This window comes from Grampus griseus (genome assembly GCF_964374135.1).
Source record: "Grampus griseus genome assembly, chromosome: 17".
Classification (NCBI taxonomy): Eukaryota; Metazoa; Chordata; class Mammalia; order Artiodactyla; family Delphinidae; genus Grampus; species Grampus griseus.
In genome coordinates this window covers 59,506,028-59,521,340 of record NC_139011.1, presented here as the reverse complement: position 1 = coordinate 59,521,340, position 15,313 = coordinate 59,506,028, and the positions used below count along the sequence as shown (strand labels likewise).

Sequence of the window (15,313 nt, the reverse complement as noted above, 5' to 3'; positions counted from 1 at the left end):
CATAACCATACCCACAACAAAGAATGCTAATTTTTTAGTTTGGATAAATGTACTATGGTTTTGTAAGATATTAGCATTAGAGGAAACTTGGTAAAGGGTATATGGGAACATGCTGTACTCTTTTTTGTAACTCTTCTATGCATCTGAAATTATTTCAAACTAAAAAGTAAAGCTTGTGTATCACTACTTTAGGGTAGCAGACTACTTCAAAGTCAAACATTTGGTAATTTCATAATTTATTTCTATGACAGCATCATGTACTATAGTTGAAGCATTGTTTTGATTTCTGTTGCAAAATGACTTGAATCCTTCAATGAAATTTATTAAATGTGTAAATATTGCCAGCCATGTATTAAATGCTAAAATTTTTGAGACTAAGAAAATATTTTCAAAAGTCTTCTCTTAAAAGGGGGTCTTCTTTGATTATCTAACCTAAAATACCACCTCTTTCCACCAGTCTGTTTTTTTTTTCTTTTCCATTAGAACTTGTTTTCTGTAGTAATTTTGTTTATTTATTGTTTACTGTTTCCTCTCCTAGAATATATGCTTCATGAAAGCACAGACTTTATTGTACCAATAGGATTAGGACCATCACATTAGAGATGGATGCTTAATAAGTATTTGTTGAGTGAATGAATTATCTATTTGTGTTGCATCTTCCTGTTAAGCGGTCAGTATTTAAAAGTTGGAGCTTCTTCTTTAAACCCACTGGCTCTGAATATATTAGTCCCAACCCTAGTAATTTCCCGAGTGAAACTCTTTCCTAAGCAGAAAGATGTATTGGTCTACACACTTAAGATTTTTCACAGCAAAAGACAAATCCCTTTCCTCCTTTCTGTTGGGAAGGAGGCAAGGAGATGACAGTAAATAACTGTTGTTTTGTACTTTTCTGTCAGATCTTTCTGGTACTACTAGAAGGCTTTTATCTCACCATATTGGATGCCCTGCAAACTAAGCTCCTTTTATTTGTGATAGTATTTGGACCACTGCCAGGACAATTTATTAGATTTTCTTCTGTTTAATTAAATTTTTAAGTAAAATGCTCCTGTTAGAACCAGATTATTTCAGACATAAGAAAGTTTGTGATAAGCATCAAAGATGGAAATTGGCAAACACATGTCCACTTTCCACATGGTAGCATCTGGTGATTGAGTTATTTGCTGAGCTGAGCAGTGGCGATACAAACAAAGGAATCGTCAACCCCACCTGGGAAGGTGTGAAAAGACTTCAAAAAGGATGGGACCCTTAGAATGAGCCTTGAAAGAAAAGGAATAAATCAGCATGCAAGAGTAGCTAAACTTAAATTGTGAATATTGCCACTTGTCTACATTTTCTTCATTTTAAATGTGATAGAAAATTAATTCACCTTTAGGATAGTATCTTAAAGAACACTAACCAATCCCCCACTTAGAAAATTTCTTATACAGAAAAATGTACTTCTTTCTTACCATTTTGTATAGAGAGGTAGAAAAACAAACCCCAGTTTATTCCTAAACGAGAATAACCATTTTTGCATCTTTCTCAAATACTAGTTTTCTGGATCTAGATGAATACATATATTTTGATATGTAGACATTAAAAACTGTTGGAATTGGCAATTATCAATGTATCTACCTAGTTTGTTTCTCTTATTCGGTAAGATTTCCTATTAGGTCAGAATCAAGACTGAAAGATGTTTCACAACTAATAACGTTTAGAAATCAAAGAAAGTTCTATTGAGATTGTGAGAAGATGACGTTGAGGGGTCATGTTCATTTAAATTAGTTATGTTTTAGGGCCTTATCTATCTTTAAGTAATCTATATTATAGAAATGTATTTTCTGGATTATTTATATAGGTTTTATTAATTAATTTACAATTCATCTTTATTAACTACCATATGTGTGGCTTTATCCATTAGGTGCTGAAGGAAACAAAAGGTCATACATTCTTTCAGGGGAGAGAAAACATTTTAAACAACTGTGAATAGAAAAATTAATAATAATTGTATTTAAGATAAAGTAGTAAGAGGAACATGATCAAATAATAATGTGCAATGCAGGCAATTAAGTTCTATGGGCAACTAAAGGAGGAAACATTAGCATTAGAGGCAGACTTTTGAGATACTGCGTGTTCAGTTCCAGACCACCACAATAAAGCGAGTCACGTGAATGTTTTTGGTTTCCCAGTGCATGTAAAAATTATGTTTACACTATCCTGTAGTCTAAAAAGTGTGCAGTAGCATTGTGTCTAAAAAAAAAGCAATGTACATACCTTAATTAAATACTTTATTGTTAAAAAATGCTAAGCATCACCTGAACTTTCAGTGAGTTATAATCTTTTTGCAATAGTAGCATCAAAAATCACAGATTACCATAACATATAATAATAATAAAAAAGTTTGAAATATTGCGAGATTCACCAAAATGTAACCAGAGACGTGAGCAAATGCTGTTGCAAAAAATGGTACAGATAAACTTGTTTGACACAGGGTTGCCAAGAGTTTTCAATTTGTAAAAAAACAGTATCTGTGAAGTGCAATAAAGCGAAGCACAATAAAACAAGTTTATCCCTTATCTACAACTATCATGGAAGTCACAGCAATTGAGAAGAAAGGAATTAAGATGCCCCTAGAAATTTGAGCAGGATCTGATAGAATTTGGAAGCACTTTCTAAGCAGTAAGAACATAATGACTAAAGATATGAAGATTGCGTTGACAGGGTACTATACAAACCGTAGAGTAGAAATGTGTGTTTCTGGAGAAATATTTACAGTAGATTTGATGAGATGTCCTTCTTAAACTGGCTGTCAATGAAAGAATGGCTTAAAGAAAAGAAATGCTTCTAATTGTAATAGAACTATCTTAATCCTGAAAGGAGTATTTCCTTCAGCAGATCCCTTTAAAGCTTATTTTAAAAGACTTCTAATGGAGTTTCTTTGTATAAAGCAATATTCCTCAAAGTGTGATAGTTTAGTGGTTTTTACATAAAAGTGTTCTGTAGTCAAATTGTGGAAATGCTATGTTAGTGTTAAACTTTTTTTAAAAAAGCTTTATGAGTTTACAGAGTTTTAAATTACTTACATGAATTATGAGTCTCCAAGAGAAAATTATCTGACCTCAGAACTCAGAATTCTCTGGGGTTTTAATTATTATTATTATCATTATTTTTAATAATCAGTAAGTTTTAGAGTTTCTTGAGACAAACTTTAGAAAATGCTGATTGAAAGCATCCACGTACATATTTGAAAGAAAATGTTCATTGAGATAAAACAAGTCTAACGGGGATAGAAATAATAAAAAAATATAGTATCCAAGATCATTATTAACCAGCCTGCCTTGTCTTTACTTACCTTGCTAGTAGCTAGGAAACACAGAAGGGAAATATAACCATAAAAGCCTGGGTATTTTTTTCCAAGCATTTGACACCATGCTGAATAAAAATTTTTGAGTGCAAATTTTCTGTAAAATTCAATTCTATCATAAACAAATGATAAAAATCAAGGTCAAAGGTTAAAATAAAATGGAAGAAAATTTTAATAATTTGTAATAAAGCACTTTAAAATATTGTTCCTTATTTTGCCACAATCACAGAATTTTTTCAACACTGTTGGGAACGTTATAAACAGCCTTCAAGGAAACATCTTAAAGAACAGTTTTAAGTTTCCCTTTAGAAATTTAAAATTTCACCATTTCATAGCTGATGGTTTACCAATAGCACCAGTTCATCAGGGTGGAAATGTACCACATAGTTGACCTGTTTAGTGGTGTAAGGAAGAATAGCCTACTTTGAAAAGTCCATCTGAAGAAAAAGCTTGCTGAAGAATCATTTGCTCCTACAAAGTGTTAGTAAACTCCCTTTTCTGGAGTTAATAATGAAAACCAAATAGAAAACATAGCTGAGTCAACACCTCATTAATGGGGTAATCAGTGAATTCTATACAACAGTCTGTACAATTCTATACAGCTACTTGCACCAGTGAGGAAGAAACTCCATATAGGTTGGGGAGAGTGAGAAAGAGATGCAGAGAGACAGACAGGAACTGAGAGGAAGGTCTTACCTCCACACATTGAGGATGGCACCTGAGCATCGTCAGCAGATCAAATAAAGCCAGTCAGCTCTTAACCAGGTGGTGATGAGGCCGTGGTGGCTGTTTTAGAACTCTTGGCTTGCCTAGAATAGTGTTTTCAGTTCCCTTTATAAGTAAGTGAAGACTGTTGGCAAACCTTTCTAAGCTGCATCTGGTATATACAAAAGTTTCTTTAAAAAGACTAAAATTTAACATGGGAGGTAAAGCAGTGTTCCTGTTCTTGTATAGTTTGGCGGTCCAGGTCTCATGTACATTCTCAATAATAAGAGAATAAAGGTTATATTTCAGTGAAAGTGAGAAATCAAATAGTGGTGCAGTATTAAAAATCTTGATCTTAAAAAATTCTGTTGGGGGAATTCCTGGGCGGACCAGTGGTTAGGACTCTGCACTTCCACTGCAGGGGGCCCAGGTTCGATCCCTACTTGGGGACCTAAGATCCTGCAAGCCGCATGGTACAGCCAAAAAACAAACAAACAAAACTCCTATTGGGATTCATTAAGTGAATCTGACAGTGTTAATACATAGGTCATTTATTATCAAAGGAGAAATGTTATCCAAAGTAAGCAATTGTAATACTGTATGAAAATATTTTTATATACAAATAGAGTGTCAAAATTAAATATATACATTCCATTAATTAAAAGGCCAACATATATTATTCTCTTAAAAATATAGTTCCCAAATTGCAAACTCATTTAGACAAATTTTATTACACATAAATGACAAAAGTAACTTAGTACTATGGTTTAGCATTCTTAGAACAGATGACTTTCTATTTTGTGAAATTATTCTTTATCTTCATTTTAAAACATCTGTTATATCATTTATTAAAGGCACTGTGTTATACATTCATGTTTAATTACATCTCTCAATTATCTTGGATTCCTTTATGCTACTGCTTCTTTAAGCTGTATGACTCTTGTTCTCATGGGCCTTATGCATATCTCACTGTAACTCTGAAACATTTCCAGCACAGATGACAATTTCCACTCTCATTGCAGTATGCTGATGCATAGTGGGCCATACAATTGGTAATAATGAAATGTTAATTTTTAATCCTTGTAAACTTTATACATTTCACAGAATTTATATGTCTTCTGAAAATTTTAAACAGGTTTAAAAAGTATTATTGCAACTAATATCTTACATAGATTATCTTACAAAAATCAGTTCAGAATTAATACCGATTGATATATGTCCTCATGCATGTGAAATAGTTTGTTGATTGCAGCGTTTCCACTGTTGGTTGCAGTGGTTTCCACTGTTTATGTCCATCTTCTAGCACTACAGTAAGGATTTCTCAATTGCCATAATCCGTTTTTACCAGGATGCATTCAGTAACTTCCAGAAGGCATTTTACCCTGGAAAATTGCATAAGCAGATAGATTCTTGGAGGATACAAATAAAGCTCTTAAGTTTTTATATTGCCACTCCGTATTTTTCAATGTTCTTTAGCGCCCCTCAAAATTTTATTCCAACAAGTTTTTATCTTTTGTAGTAGTATCTTTAGGAAACACAGGTCATTCTGTTTTTTCTGTTCCTTTAAAGACTTATTCTCTTCCTAGAGAAATACATAAAAAAAGTTTGTAAGTTCATATTTTTATAAAAATACACATTTTAAAATATTTAATCTTTAATATCCATTATGCTAGCTTATACTAAAAATTTGGTTTAATTAAAAAGAATCTTGAATGATATTTTTTAAAATATGGTTTCTAACTATAATTGTGATCATTGATGTGTAGGAAAGTCAAGGTTGTTGTGGTTTAAGATTTAGGATTAATTAAAGAGCTATGTTAGGTGGATGTCATTTTCACCACTGCAACAGTGGACATAAAGAGTGCTATTTAAACTTTTGTGAGAAAGATTTGTACATTATTCAATTGAGTTTTTTACAATGGAAAAAATGTTTTTATGGAAGGAATAATTAATACTGAAAATATTCAGTTTATTTTGTCACAGATGATTAATAAGGACATACCTGATAAAGCTTGTTCCCTAATCTTCCCTAGAGTATGGAAGATGCCTGCCTCATAAGCTAGTTTTCAGTCCCTGACAAAAATCTAATAAGGGCTACCTGTACAGCCTACAGAAAGTGGAGAAAGAGATACCTCACACAGAAAAGACATATAAGAGAGTAGCTGTGCATATGTACTCAGTTATATTTCTGTGAGTCTCTGGGAAGTGGATTAGTACAGGGTTGAGTAATTTCTTCATTTAAATAACAACCAATTATTGGGTGTTTGCTAGGTCAGGTATTGTGATCAGTGCTATACATACATTATTTCATTTTATCTATTTAGTAATTATGAAATTGATGATTTCACCTTTCACATTTGAGGAAACTGAGATGTAAAGAGGATAAATAAGCCGCCATTGTCACACATCAAGTAAATATAATGACTGGGTCTTAAGCTTGTTTGTCCTATTTTTAGTTTAGTCACATTCAGATCTCTTTTAGCTATATATTTAATAACAGTAACACATACCCTTTAAATAATGCATTTAAAAGATTAGAGGACAGATTTCAAAGATAAATATGAAGGAGAATTTCTCATATTCTTCTCTTTAATGAGGGTCCCAGGACATCTTTAAAAAGTACAAATTGAAGTTTATGTGACTAAGTAGGTTTGAAATACATAGATGTGAATATTTCATGACTTTTCTCAAAGAGCAAGATTGAACATTCATTAAAAAGACAAAAAAACAAAGAACTGTGATTTTGCCTCTGTAATCCTGGGAACACAGATGTTATCTCCTTTTTCTAAACTTTCTTTCTAAATTCCCTTAGCCAGAGGCCCTCAATGTATTTATTTATATTGCTCAGTTATTCATTTCAACTATTCCACTTCAGGTGGAATTCCTAGAGTTTCCTGAGTCCCAGGGTGTGCAGACTCACACTGCTTCTCTAAGCGGAATAAGGAATTTCCGTATATATATATATATAGTGGTCAAATAACGGAAGTGTGAAAAAGGAATCTATCACTCTCATGAACCAGGTGTGTTCATTTTTCTGTCTCATCCTAGTTAATATTTATATCATTGTAATGTATAATCAGATTTAATTAAATATTCTGACTTTTTCATTCATATTTTCTACATTGGTATATAATTTTGTGTAATAATCTAATAGAATGTGTGCAAGTATATATAAATATAGAATATTCAAATACTATTATACATATACAGTATATACTGTACAGTCTATACTAATAAAATAGGTATAAAATGGGTTCTCATTTTTAGTATGTATTTCTGTACTAGAGTAACGTTTTTTCATTGTGTCTTGTTGTTTAGTTTATTTTCTCCTATATTGTTCATGTCCTTTGCTATTACCTACTGAGGTTTTAATTTTGTTTCTTTTTAAAAAATCAATGCTCTGACATTTTCCCTAGCTTCTTTAATTTTAAAATAGTGGTTTTTAAAAATTCAGTTTAAAGGGATCCAATTTCTAAGGGGTACCTCCCTTCTCCTTTTACCAACATTATAATGAATATTTTCAAAATCGAGCATATAAAAGGAAACAATTCAAAGAGAAATATTAAGGAATTAAGTTGAGTAAAAAGCTGATAAGAAAACTATACAATCACTCTTACCAAATTCTTAGTGGGTTGGGCTTCACCCAGGGAAGTTGATTTTCTTCCTTTACCCTTAAAAACCAAGTCATATTTATAATATTGATTATTAATTCTTTATTACTCCTTCCATTAATATAATTGCTAATTTTCATATTACTCTCAGCCCATCTAATCTATTTGAATATCTACTTTAAATTGTTTATTGTTAGTGTGGCAGAATACTAATTTCATTTAGAAATTGAATAACAGGGAGAAGGGAGAAACAAGAGAGGTTAGTCTTCCGAATAACCTGGATGCATAATTTTGCAAATATGCCCAGCATTGTGTTAATTGCTGTGAGGTATGAAAAGCTAATATAGAAGGGTATACTAACAGAGACAAAAAATTAGAATTTTAATCAACATGAAAATAACATTAGCATTAAGTTGTTAAATCCTTATCATAAATTTTATTAAGCTTTACCCATCAGAAGCAAAATGAAATAACTATAAAAAGCTTGTAGCATGCCTAACTCACGAAGAAAATTCAATATAGCTGACCATCTTTAACATCTTGCCTTCTCATTTCAAGAAAAATTTGGATTGTAGCAGGTTAATTTTGTAACATAATTTTATTTAATTTCAAAATTTAAATTATTTGTGTATTTTCTTTTTCTACAATTAGTTGATTTTGGAATATGGTAATCAATGCAAAGCTCAACACATGAGAGAAAGAATTGCAAATATACAGCATACCTATAACCTTTAACCCTTTGATATCGCTAGTTTGCTCTGCATTCTTTTCAGTTAAGCCCTGACTTGAAGCTTATGCACAACATAAGCCATTACTAAGTAACTGGATGTGTAAGCAACATGAAACGAACTTGCTATTCCTGCATTAGATAGTACAGTAGTCTCTCTGTATTTGTGGGGGATTGGTTACAGGACCCCAGTGGGTACCAAAATCCAAGGATGGATGCTCAGGTCCCTTATATAAAATAGCGCTGAATTTGCATATAACCAGGCACATGCTCCTGTATACTTTAAATCATCTCTAGATTACTTACAATACTCAATACAATGTAAATGCTATGTAAATAGTTGTAAACACAAAATAAATGCTGTGTAAATAGTTGTTGATGTGTCTTGACAAATTCGAGTTTTGCTTTTTGGAACTTTCTAGAGATTTTTTTCTGAATATTTTTGATCCACGGTTGAATCTGAGGATGCAGAACCATGGATATGAAAGGCTGACTGTACTTTAAATCACTATAAATAAGGATTAAGAGATGGTAGGCTAGCATGTAAAGTCTTCATGAATCTTAAGCTTGGCCTTAAAGGATGCATAGAACAAGAGAGATCAGATTTACAGAAAAGAGAACAGTAGAAATTCCATATAAGGGACTAACATTATAAGGGGACAAGATTGGAAATAAGCTTGGCAAATCCACAACACCAAGAGGAGACTGGCTTGCATCAAGTAGATAATGTAATGATAAATGAAGTGGTCCAACTTATACGGTCCAATATATATTTTCATCACTGTCAGTAGGGCTCAAGGACAATCTTACCATTTTACCTTCTATGGGCAACTACTAGTATTAAAAATTAAAAACACACACAATCCTTTTTCTATCATAAAAATGTTAAAATTTTCTTTTAAAAATTATAAGAAATATTTTTGGCTTTATGTGGCAGCTGGTAACATTCCTGAAGAGGGAGTAAAAATAATAATAGTAATTATAAAACATTTATTGAAACTTTTTAGTACTAAGCACTCTATATTATGTCATTTTCACATCCTATAATGTAGGTACTATATTTTTCTCCACTTTGCAGATGAAGAAACTGTTGTCTAGTCTCAAGATAATGTCTTCCAAATTTTGTTTTATTGTTTATATTTCATGACCACTAGCAGAGAAGTAGGAAAAAATTAGCGCTATACTTATCAAAATTATTGAGGCAAAAAACTTGAAAATTGTTGGACATAAATATGCCCAATTTTTGTATACAAATATATTTGTTAAATACATTTGATTACCCGTTTTATTTGCTATGAGTTCTTATAAGTGTGTACATATATGGATTAAAATTATTAAGACATTTTAGAAATAAAAATTTACCATTCCTCACCCAACTTATCACACTAGCCTCCTTGACAGTTATGACAATAAAATTTATTATTTTCTTTATTTACTTTCCTTTTTTCTTTTCTTTTTTTTTCTTTTTTCTTTTTTTTTTTTTTTTTTGCGGTATGCAGGCCTCTCACTGCTGTGGCCTCTCCCGTTGCGGAGCACAGGCTCTGGACGCACAGGCTCAGCGGCCATGGCTCATGGGCCTAACCGCTCCACAGCACGTGGGATCTTCCCGGACCGGGGCACGAACCCGCGTCCCCTGCATCGGCAGACAGACTCTCAACCGCTGCGCCACCAGAGAAGCCCTATTTTCCTTTTTTAACTGAAGTATAGTTGACTTACAATGTTGCTTTCATTTATTTTTAGTACCCTTTTAAAAATTTCTTTGCCCTAGCCAAGAGATGAATAGGTACTTTACAAGTTGAGGCTTTCCTCTTCTAGAATTGAGTAAATGTATTTCAATTTTCTTATAAGCACTTAGATTTCTATGCTAACGGATTTGATCATCAGAGAATGATAGTATCTTATCACTGGAGTTGTTTACATTTTTGTACAAACAGTCCTCAGCTTACCTTGTTGGTGCAGTTCAACAGTGTTAATGTGCCCTGTGAAACTGTTGATAGGTGAAGATTGAAATCGTCACTGATATTCATTTTAAGGAATTGCTTCAACTTTCGAGCAGCACGATATAAAAACGAAGCTTCCTATTACAGAAAAAACATCAGAAGGGCTGTTTCAAATAAAATATTAAGAAGTGATAAGCTTTCCTAAGGAGCCTAAGGCCAGAACTGTATTGCTAAGTAACACCCCACCTCCACCCCAGTTTTCTTCTATTCCAGTTAATCGCATGACTGAAGAGCAACTAGACTGAAACTGTTTAGCTCCCAGGTGACAGCCTAAAGTGCCTAGAACCCAGTTTAATGATTATCTGACTTTTTAAAGTCTCTTTTCTTTGCTATGTGTGATCTTATCGCTTATGAGTGAACATATAACAAGTTTATTCAATTTTAAACAAGATAACTAAAGGAGAGGTCTTCTGGAAGCAATAATAGTGAAAGGTATGTGTGACTTTTCTTGTTGTTATTATTTTTGCCCTTTTTGAGCTATGGACGAATAGCTGGCAATAAGAAAATAAAGGGCCTATTCACCTAAAACAAGTTTTTCAAATATTTAATGTAAGAAATTTAAAAAAAAAACAGAATTTATGGATATACTCTTAAATGCCATGAAGTTAACTCAGCTATTGTGAGTTTTAAAAAAGTCTATTGAATAGCACACTAGTTTCTGCAGAAAGAGATGACACAAATTTTTGTTGGAAGTTCTGTAGATTGTAATATTATACCAAATAGAAGTGGTAGTGGTTTGAAGATAAGCAAATATTGAAAGAAAAAATTTCAAAATGCCTACAACTAAATTACACCCATTACTTGTGTGTGTGTGTGTGTGTGTGTGTGTGTGCGTGTGTGTGACAAGCATTTTCCTGCATAAAAATTTTAGAAATAAGAGATATGTGTCTTTGAATTCAGCAGTTCTTCTAGTATTTTCAAGGTGAAAATGAAATGCTAAAATTAAAAGGACTATTTATCAAATAAGCATAGGGCTATTTGTAAAATAAAAGTATAAAAGACCATAGTATAACTTAACATATCAATGGGAATTGTCGGGTTAGAGCCAAAAGACTGTGTTATTAATATAATCAATATAATTAACAGAGATATAAAAAATATAAGCTTCTATGAAATCAAGCTTGAATGACATATAAACTCCAAATAATTGTCATTACCTTATTATCATCACATGAATGTTTTTTAAAAAAGTTAGGTTCGTTATTCAGGCAATTGCTATCAAAGTCTATCATGCTGTCCTGTAATAAATAATATAAAATAATATGGTTAAACTGGGGACCTTTCTATCATGTAGTAATTATAAAAATAACAATGTTATAATACTTGGTATTTATATGTGCATTTTAAGGAAAATAACTTTAGTCTGACTTAGCTGACTAGGCAGGAAGAATAGGTATCTATAGTTGAAGAATAAACAAGTATATACACAAACCCTCACGTATTTAGAGCTTCCCCCAGACTCCATAGGTTAATCTCAGAAATCATTGAGAGAAACTGGCTTTTTTGGGGAAATAAAAGTACCCATTTTAGAAGTTATACTATATAGACAGCGTACTATAAATTTTGAAATCATGAAGTTGAGATGCATTTAAGAGGTTATTTGGTCCAATTTCCTGCCACTATCAAACAGCAACAAAGAGAATTTACTTTAGAATGAAGGCAAAGCCTCTTGACAGTGAGTAAAGTTGAAATTCATTCTGCAGCATTTTAAATAATCCAGTTGGGGATGTTTGAGGTAGAATTTAGCTGAGAAAAAAGTGAGATTTAATATGTGCATTGTCATTGTCATGTAAGAGGCAGGGAAGGCAGACTGGCACATTCTCATTTTTCTTTTCTAAGGAATGTAGTATTAGAAGGTGGGGATTAGCTGAATCAAGAATGTACTTGAGGGCTTCCCTGGTGGCGCAGAGTCCGCCTGCCAATGCAGGGGACACGGGTTCGTGCCTCGGTCCGGGAAGATCCCACATGCTGTGGAGCGGCTGGGCCTGTGAACCATGGCTGCTGAGCCTGCACGTCCGGAGCCTGTGCTCCGCAACGGGAGAGGCCACAACAGTGAGAGGCCCACGTACCACAAAAAAGAAAAAAAAAAGAATGTACTTGACATATTAGGAAGAATTTCCTAAGGATTCAGATTCTTTATGCACAGGATTGGACTAGCTCTGTCCAGCAAACTAGCCATTTCATGCTATCAGAGCTTCTAGAAGGACTTCAAGCAATTTTAGCCTATGTGTTGTCATCTAAGGAACAGATAAAAAGTGGAGTAATGGCAGGATGTAATCATGGGCTTCTAATCTTCATCTGCCTCTCAGAAAAATATGCATTACTCTTCTCACTCTTCATTTATGCTGAAAAGCATAAATGGTCTCTGGATTCATCCTGACTTTAAATGTATCTGTTTTATCTATAGGAATTACAGCCTGAACACGTAATCATTTATTTAACCATTCAACACTTACTACAGGCCAATGGGCAAAGTCCTCTGCCAAGCTTGATAGGGGAACAAAGACAAGAAAACACAGTCCCATTTTCTTATGCCATTTGATGTAAAGGGCAGATGCTGCATCCTTGGACACTTGTACATCACTTCTTATATTTGTAAAAGTATACTTATGTAAACAGAAGATTTGTTAGTGCCAAACATCCCAGTCATACTGCAAATATCTCAAGTGCAAATAGATATATTTTTCTATAACTATCCTCATGTTGCCATTATACATATTCCTGAAAAGATAGTGGAAAATTAATGTTTGCCTGTTAAATCATTTTCCTATTGACTTGCATTTAACCCTAAGAAGGATAATAAATCATATATACATTTCTCTCTGATAAAACCTGCTTTTCATTTTTGCCATGCCATCCATCAAATAAAGAAGATAAACAAATGTGCAGCTAATCTGTATGATTTTTTCCAATTTACCAAAAATATTATATGAACTAGTACCTATTTCTTGGAGCATTTTAACCAATTGCATGACACACGAATATTTGAAAAGCCATATTGGTTAAGCCATTTCATTGCTCCAGGTATTTAACAAAACTCATTTTTGGCAGATACAGAAAGGGTGTTTTTATACCACGTAATTTGTTTGCCAGATGTGTACAGCAGTAGATAAAAGTCTCACTTAAAAGTTTGACTTAAAAGGTTGACTCCTATAAAAGTCACAATTATAGTTGACTAGTTGACTTTAGTGCATTTTATGAATAGATTTAACATAAGCATACATGAGTGCCAACTACAGTTGCTTTCTGAAATTGTTTCCATTTAAGCCCTGTGAGAAGGGTGGCTCAGACTAAGATAAGTAGAATCGTGGAGTTGGAAAGAACCTTATATATCTATCTTTTGATTTAACAAATAGTAGAATTACTTTATCAGTAATAGTTTCTTACAGGCATCTTGACATATTTGAATATTTCTTCATATTTATTATGAATATGAAAGAAACAAGAGACAAGCCAAGATCACATTGACTGTGAACTCAGTATTTTCCAGTGTAAAACATTATGTTACATAAGTTGTTCCTAAAATATCTAATGTTCTTTCGATTTGTAGAATTGCATCTTCTTTCATTTTAGCATAGTTTTCTTCTATCTTTGAATTTTTTTCTAAAGCATGCACAGTAGCCCCTTCCCCAGAAACACTAATTATATACACAGTTGATTTTCTATTTCACTTTTTTCTTTTATATATTTATATTTGATTTTTTTAAGATTCAATTTTGTGTGGTTTTCTCCAACATGTCTTCCATATGCCTGTTCTAATGGGGAACTCATGGTTACATGTGTTCTAAGTGAACTAATGTCTATTTACTGCCCATAAATGATTCTCATTGGCAGCTACATAACTGATAGCTGTCTCCTTTCTATTCTCCTTCTATTTTGTAGGTCTGGGCCTGAGGATTGGGGTTTTGATATGAAGAAGAAAGATTCAGTCTCGTGTCTTACTATTCTTTGAAAATGAACTTGGTCCCTACAGAAATCTTTTTCATTTCTGATTATCACTATCACAGCACACTCATGGCCCAAAGTCTTATGGCATATAAAGACTCATTTGGAGGACCTTTTGAAAAGTGAAACTTATTTTTAATGAAATCTGTAGCCTGTATGAAAATTGAAAAAGTCTGTATTGTTCTTGGAATCCTATTTCAAATGTTACAAATTTTACCATTAGGTAGCTTACCAGATTATTGTAAGAATTGGTAGTTAATTCCTTGCTTAAATTAAAAGTCATTCATTTATTCTTCAATCAAATACTTGTCGAACATCTACCATGTGCCATATAGTAGTGAAGAGAGAATTGTGATCAAAATCACAGAGGGTTCCTTCCTTCAAGAAATTTACTGTCTGGTGGTAAAGACAGACATCAATCCAATAATCACAATCAAATCTCAAATTAATAATTGTTATGAATAAAAAGTATATGCTACCATAAAGCCTATAAAGAAGGATTTTACTTAGGAACCTCAGTAAAGCCTTCCCTAAGAAAGGAACACTTCAACTGAGATCTGAAGCATGAGTAAACTAGAGAAAAAGAAAATAGAGGAAGAGTAAAGATGTAGAAAACAGCATGTATGGCTTCAGTTAAGTGGGAGGGAATAATGGCAGATAGGCTGCTGGATGAAAGAGAGCAAGGGAAAACCGGTATATAGCTGAGAAAGCAAGAGAAATCACCGGTTTCATACGAAAGAGATCCGGAGGAAACTAAATTATGCTGGGGCTTAAGGACATGTTAAGGAGCTTTGTCTTGATCCTAAAATCAATAATTAATGACTAAATACCTTTTTCAAAGATCATATTAATAGCAGCATGGTAAATGGTTTGGAAAGGTTCAAGAAAGTATGTGTGTGAATCTTTAGGAGACAATTACATAGTGCTTGAAATAATGGTTTATTGGACTTGGTGGTGGGAAAGAATGTAGAGATAGGTGAAA

General features: G+C 33.0%; 1 protein-coding gene across 1 annotated transcript; it reads right to left on the bottom strand.

The window, feature by feature from the left end:
* Positions 1-5,458: 5,458 nt before the first annotated feature.
* On the bottom strand, positions 5,459-11,618 carry IL7 (interleukin 7; the record flags this gene model as incomplete). Its single annotated transcript, XM_082674938.1, has 3 exons — positions 5,459-5,630; positions 10,333-10,464; positions 11,544-11,618. The coding sequence occupies 3 exons, from the start codon at positions 11,616-11,618 to the stop codon at positions 5,511-5,513; spliced, it is 327 nt and encodes a 108-aa protein (XP_082531064.1). The 3' UTR covers positions 5,459-5,510.
* Between the last annotated feature and the right edge of the window lie 3,695 nt (positions 11,619-15,313).